General features: G+C 46.6%; 1 protein-coding gene across 4 annotated transcripts in view; it reads right to left on the bottom strand.

Annotated features, from left to right (window-relative positions):
• Positions 1-244: 244 nt before the first annotated feature.
• The window catches only part of CBX5 (chromobox 5), a 35,092-nt gene continuing 28,381 nt past the window's right edge, over positions 245-6,955 (bottom strand). For 3 of the 4 annotated variants that reach the window (XM_062203545.1, XM_062203547.1, XM_062203546.1), the window contains exons 4-5: positions 2,759-2,859; positions 245-1,764 (exon numbers count right to left, since the gene is read on the bottom strand). In XM_062203545.1, the coding sequence (XP_062059529.1) occupies positions 1,614-1,764; positions 2,759-2,859 (252 nt within the window). In that variant the 3' untranslated portion in view covers positions 245-1,613. The remainder of the gene's footprint in view (positions 1,765-2,758; positions 2,860-6,955) is intronic. The other variant, XM_062203548.1, reaches the window with a different exon arrangement.

The raw sequence follows: 6,955 nt of genomic DNA, 5'->3' as shown, positions 1-6,955 counted from the left end.
CTATATGTTTCAAAAATCAAAAGCAACAACAAAAAAACAGCCTCAGTGGCTGGTGAACTCTAGAATTAAGGCTATTTCAAGCATTTATTCTTATTTCCTCAGCTTTGGGGCCGGGATGAAGATGCTCAAAACCCTGCTATTTCCTTACTTTGAGTCCTGATTCTCCAGCCTCCCCCAGCTACAAGTAGGAAAAGGAGAGAAGGAGGGCATTTCTTGGGGGTACAAAGGAAGAAGGATATGATCAGGGGAAAAAAAAAAAACAAAAAACTCTCAACAAAACAAAGCAGGAAGAAACCAAAAGGGAAAGACTGTGCTGCGCAGAGAGAGAGGCTGTGTCAAAACTGCTAACGCCAGAGGGCCTGTCACTTCCTAAGGTGATAGTCTTCCATGGAAAACACATTCTTAAAAATCAGACAGACCTAGAACTTGGAGGGGAGGATGGGAAGAATACCAACACTTCGGGGGTTCTCGGTGGCAATCTAGGAGCTAAGAAGCAGGAAGCTGTAACCGCTGTGAACATTTCAAATCGACACTGTGGCCAATGGGTCCCCTCCAAGAATTCTCCACTGAAAATAACGGCATGGGGGGCAGGGGTGGGAAGCTTAGATCCGCTGAGAAGCGACTCAGGTTTGAAGCCTCTTTGGTAACAGGAATGCTTTGGGAGGCCACGAAAGTTGGCAGGGTTGGAGGGTGCCTAGCACCTTGGCACAAGCAAGCACCAAGCAATCACTCATACCTACATAAATACATTGTCTAAACACGAGGGATGGAAGGAAATCATACAAACATACCACGTGTGATCAGAAAGACAGTCGCATCCTACCCCCACCCATGTCGTCCTCATGGACTACAGCTAACAACGTGCACAGCTAACCATCTTGCCATTTTATGACAAACTGACGCCACCTTGCAGAAGGAGCCTTAGGGATTGCTAAGAACAAGGCCGAAGGTCCTGGGGCCAAAAGGAGGGCCTTGACAAAGTTCAATGCAGACCGTGGTTCTCCCGGGGACGGAGTTATTCTGGGAGGATGGGTGAGGACGAACAGAGGCTGGCCCAGAAGGCCACAAGAACCCTGTATGCTCCTGGGGGGAGCCGGACTAGGCTGGGAAAGCCCCAACAGGTGGCAGTTGCCACTGGCTTTTTAAAAGACGGGCAACATCCTTTCCATCCCAGTATGTCAGAACAACAGTCAGCTGGTCATCAACACGTTCTGAGGACCAAAGCAAGACATCAAAATTACTCATCATTGTAACAAAATCCCCCAATCTTAAAAAGTGACCAACCCTGGAAAGATCAGGACTTGAAGGTGATTAAAAAGTTAAAACTCCTCTTGAGGTCACAGGGGAGCAGGAGGAGGAGATCAGGGCAAAGGAAACCATCGTGGGAGTTACACACAGTATGTAAATGCCTGGTCTGCACGGAGACACTGCGCATGAGTCAGACCATCAGTTAGGCTACCAGAGAACCAATACCAACATTCCCCCTGTGGGGCACAGTGAGAAGCACATTTTTTATGGATGTGTTTAGGAGAGAAGGGGGTGGGCAGAAGGAAGAGGAGGCAAGGGAGGTGAATGTATTATGTACAAAGAGAAAGACAGAGCCCACCCCTCCTTTAGCTCTTTGCTGTTTCTTTCTCTTTGTTTTCCGCGTCCTCGGGATACGCGTGCCACGTCAGTCTCTCTTCATAAAATGCTATCACAATCTGTGGACATTTCACGTTGGCTTCTTTCGCAAGAACCAAGTCGGCTTCATCTGTGTCCTTCCTGCAGAGAAAGAAGGGGACACTCAGAAAGGAGAGAAAGCGTCTACACACACGCTCATGTCGTCAACGCACTCAGCGGACTTGATTCCAAGGTGAAAAGGACCCTTATGGCTCAATATTTTCAAGGAGAAATGGAAGTAAACAAATCATGAGTACATATTGCTTAACTACGGTATTAGACAGATACAGAAATCTGTAGCTAAAATGTAGATGCAAGGGATCGGCCTGTGGCGCAGTGAATTAACGCCCTGGCCTGAGGCACTGGCATCCCATAGGGGCGTGATCCTCCATACACAGGTTTTTGTGTCAGTGCCCGGCAGCATTCTGACCAGTTGAAATATTAAACCTTTGATGAAACGTGTAGGGCCCTCAGCTTCTTTTGTGGCATTGGGCACAAACCCCCTACACAGCACAAGCCCAGAACCCTTGGGAAAACTGAGAGGCAGTGAGGGCCACACCATCAACCAACCTGTCTTTAAGAAACCCAGCTGAAGGACAGCACTTCACTTTCTTCCGAGAGTCATTTTTTCTACGTGATGACGTCACTTGTGCCTCGGCCAGTATGAGCCTTAATGCTCACTGTTAACATTCATTTTCCCTGCCACACATCAGTCAGTGGCCTGGCTCTCTGTGATGGAAAAGCCTCACTCAACTCCTGCGCCATGCTCCAGACTCACAGTCTTCCAGTAAAGGATCCAGACCTGTGCGAGCCAACGGTTCAGCAGGTCTCTAAGTTGCCTTAGATTTGCCTCTTTCCAGCATGCAAGGCTACTGTAATGTAACCGACTGAATACCCAAGCGTGAAAAGGTTCAAGTCCTTTCTGAACCCTAGTACTCACCTTATGCCAATGCCCACAGCTCATCCTGGTTAAGGATCCCCGACATTCCACATCATTACTTTGGGAAATTTTCAGTATTGCCACCCCATCCTTCACACAAATGTAAGTCACAGGCAAAGTGACCACAATGACAAACTGAGGCCCCATCTCGCTCACCATTTCATTAGGAACATTAAATCGCCACAGGAATCTGTCGCTCCAATGATCTTTTCTGGTTCCAGTCCTCTCTCAAAGCCCCGGGCGATGTCATTGCTCTGCTACAAACAGAGGAAGAAAACTTATATACAGGTAGTTAAGAGTGAAAAACACTTGTTCCTTGGGTTAGCAAAGTACAACTAAGGTAATATCTGCTACCACTTCTGGCCCCAACTTAGAAACATTCTTAGAACTCAAGAATCATGGGGTCAGTGCTGTGCCTTAGTAGGCTAAGCCTTTGCTTGTGGCACTGGCATCCCATATGGGCACAGGTCCGAGACCCGGCTGCTCCTCTTTCAATCCAGCTCCTTGCTATGACCTGGGAAAGCAATGGAAGATGGTCCAATTGCTTGAGCCCCTGCACCCACATGGGAGACCTGGAAGAAGCTCCTGGCTCCTGGCTTTGGCTCAGCTCAGCTCTGGCCGTTGTAGCCATTTAGGGAATAAACCAGTGGATGAAAGATCTCTCTATGTCTCTGCCTCTGCCTCTCTGTAACTCTCTGCCTTTCGAGTAAACAAATAAATATTAAAAAAAAAAAAAAAAAAAAAAAAAAAAAAAAAAACCTGGACCACTGCCGTGGCTCACTAGGCTAATCCTCCACCTGTGGCACCGGCACCCCGGGTTCTAGTCCTGGTTGGGGCGCCAGATTCTGTCCCAATTACTCCTCTTCCAGTCCAGCTCTCTGCTGTGGCCTGGGAAGGCAGTGGAGGATGGCCCAGGTGCTTGCGCCCTGCACCTGCATGGGAGACCAGAAGCACCTGGCTCCTGGCTTCAGATCAGCGTAGCTCCAGCCATAGTGTCCATTTGGGGAGTGAACCAATGGAAGGAAGACCTTTCTGTCTGTCTCTCTCACTGTCTAATTCTGCCTGTCCAAAAAAAAAAAAAAAAAAAAAAAAAAAAAAAAAATCTGGTTATCCCTCCTGTTTCCATCAAATGATTAGAAGTGGCTCTTAAGCTCTTTAATATCCCTAGGAGATATTCTGGAATCAAGTGGGAATTCCTCTAATGCTACTCATTCGGAATCTCCTTTGCGCCGTGAAGTTAACGAGTCTGATGTGACAACCAAGTCCACGTCCACCCTAAAACCATTTCAATGGTATGAACTTCAAATGTACCACCCTTCTTGCTCTTCATTAACTTTTTTAGGGTGTAAAATCACTGTAACACTGACCAGTGCACCTGAATGTGGCTTTTCACACAATAGAATCTACACGGATGGGAGAACAGCAGCAAGAAGGACGCAAGACCAACACCATAAGATGGCAAACCTCAAAGATCACAGATCTTGGGGAAGGGAACCTGCTCTATGCTACCCCCTCCTGCCATGGATTAGCCATGGCACCAGACGGCAGAACTCGACTGTGACTTTCAGAATAACGACACTGTGTCAAAGGCAATCACGGCACTGGTGACACCTACAGTGTTTGTTCTGTAGTAAGCGCAAGGAATTCTCACATCTTTGTACGCCCTCTGAGCTCCATTTTTGTAGTTGAGATACAAAATATTTGAGGGGAGAGATATATCTTGGGATACACACAGAGACAAACATGGCTACTTTAATACATGGTCACGTCTACGTGAAGACAGATAAGCACTCTCTCTGCCTGTCAGTAATGGGGCAGTATGTGTATGTGTGTTTGGACTTTTGTCTTTAATACAGTATATAATAAAAGACAAAAAAATGGCGATAGCCAAAAAGTAAAATTTTACACAAACCTGGTAATTTTTTCAAAACTTTATTACAAAAGAGCACACAGGCTTATCTAGCAGCAGTACACAAAGATTTAGAAAGACTGCACAAATGAACTCAATCTCCAGCGCCTGGTTTTCATAATGAAATCTCTTTGCCCTGATATTCATCGCACTTTTCTCTTGAGAGAGAAAAAGCATTCAGGGTCCAGGTGGTCCCTGAAGATACCAGAGCCCACAATAGGAAGGAAATTCCAAGCATGGATCAAGGGGAGATACTGACTTTTTAAAAACATAGCCTCTTTTGGGGGCGCTTAAGGGGAAGAGGTTCCCAGATGTGCACACAGCTGCTCACAGCTGGAATGCTGGCGCATGGACCTGGCAGTAAATCATAGCTGGCGGCTGAAAACAGTTTGCCACGTAGGGAGGGAAGTGGGGGAATGGAAGAAAAATGTTCAAGCTGCTGAAAAGGAGCCGAGGCGAGGAAAATGCTAAAATCATCACACAGGCAGTAATCTTAAATCAGGCATAATGCCGACTAACAAATTTCCTCTGCAGTGGTCTAAGGAGAGAAACCCAATCTTCTTCTGTACCAGTAAAGCACGCAATCACCTATCTCCCCAGCTGCCTCCCTCATAGCCACCAGCACTGCCAAGAATGGCAGCAGGGGCCCCAGATGAACTTCCCAATGTAGGGGATGTGTGGAGCGGATTCTCAAGGCCGGCAGCTCCCTAACCCAGCTTGGGAACAAAACTCTCTGCACTGGCCACTGGCTCCGAGCCAGCTCGCTTGGGTCACTCCTCTTTAAAGGGACACAAACGCAGGCCAAGGAAACATACATATGGCTCCTAGGAAGTCCTACGCTGGCCTGTTTTTGCTCTTTTCACTTAGCTGGCAAATGCATCAAAGATAAGAGCCAGAATACAAAGGAGTAATAAAAACAAAAGAGAAAAAAAGAATCAAGCCCCAGCTCCTTAGAGAAGGGGAACGCGTTCTCAAATCCTTTACAGTGCAATAAATCATAATCATGTACAGACCTCACTGCAACACAGCAGTTTAAAAAACAAGTTGTAAAAAATGGAATTAGTGAAACAGGGAGGCAGACACAAACTGAGGGTCCCCTCCACTCACAGCCTACCATCTTTCACTCATTTCAATTCTTCTCCCATTCTCTCTCCTCTGGAGGCTAGGCATTGTCTGCACAGCCTTTATAAAGGTTGTTGCCTGGGCCCAACCCACAGCGAGGCAAGTGCACCTGCTCTGGGGTGTATCCTGGGCAGTGGAGATTTCTTTGTTCCCTGCAGTGAGGGGTGCTGTGATCTCATGCTCTACAAAGATTGAGTCCCAAACAGAAGGCAGAGAGATGGGGACCCCTGTGGCAGCGGTGCTGGGAGATTCAGAGATGGACTTAACTCTTACTTTATTCAACTCTAAGTGTGTGATATATCCTTCACCGCAAAAGGCTTTATAACCTTGACACGAAAGGAATGAAAGCTGGGGAGTTCACTGTGTGTTTGCATGTACACCCACAGATGGAAAAGAGGGCGATGAATAAAACAGATGGGTGGGCACTGGCACAGCCGTTGAAGACTGCTGCCCGGGACACCCACAGCCCATATCAGAGTGCCCAGGTTCAAGAGGCAGTTCTGCTCCTGACTCCACTTTCCTGCTACTGTGCAGCTCAAGCAATTGGGTCCCTGCCACCTTATAAGGGAGCCCCAGATTGCGTTTCCAGCTCCTGGCTTCGGCCAGGCCTCGCCGTAGCCACTGAGGGCATTTGGGAAGTGAATTAGCAGACAGAAGATCTCCGTCTGTCCTTCAAATAAACAAAATAAAACATTTTTTAAAAACTTATTAAAAAAAAAAAAAAGACAGTAACAATGCTTGTGCTGGTTGCCTGAGAGCTACAGAGCAGAAGGATTCAAGCAAATGAATCAAACTAAAATTTCCTAACTACTTCCCACAGTAAATAATAACGGTTACAAATGAAGAGGAAAATTAATTCCTTTTTTAAAATTTTACTTCTTTGTTCGAAAGGCAGAGTGAGAGAGAATGAGACAGCAAAAGAGATCTTCCATCCTCTGGTTCACTTCCTAAATGGCCAAAACAGCGAAGGTTGAGCCAGGCTGAAGACAGGAGACCAAAAATCCATCCAGGTCTCCCATGTGGGTGAAGGGGTCCAAAAACTTTGGCCATCTTCCTCCACTTTCCCAGGTAAATTAGCAGGGAGCTGCACTGGAAGTGAAGCAGCCAGGACTTGAACCAGCACCCATATAGGATGTCAGCATCATAGGCTGCCGTTTAACCCACTGTGCCATAACACCAGCTCCCTGAAAATTAATTTTTATTCAGATTATGTAGAAATAATAGGATCAGGAGAGAATATAAATGCCATTGAACTGTATACTTTACAGTGGTTCGTTGCATATTATGTGTCTCTCACCTCCATTAAGAACGAGATTATAAAG

The sequence above is a fragment of the Lepus europaeus genome, chromosome 10 (assembly GCF_033115175.1).
Source record: "Lepus europaeus isolate LE1 chromosome 10, mLepTim1.pri, whole genome shotgun sequence".
Classification (NCBI taxonomy): Eukaryota; Metazoa; Chordata; class Mammalia; order Lagomorpha; family Leporidae; genus Lepus; species Lepus europaeus.
Note: the sequence above shows the minus strand (reverse complement) of the source record. Positions and strands in the feature narration are given on the sequence as shown.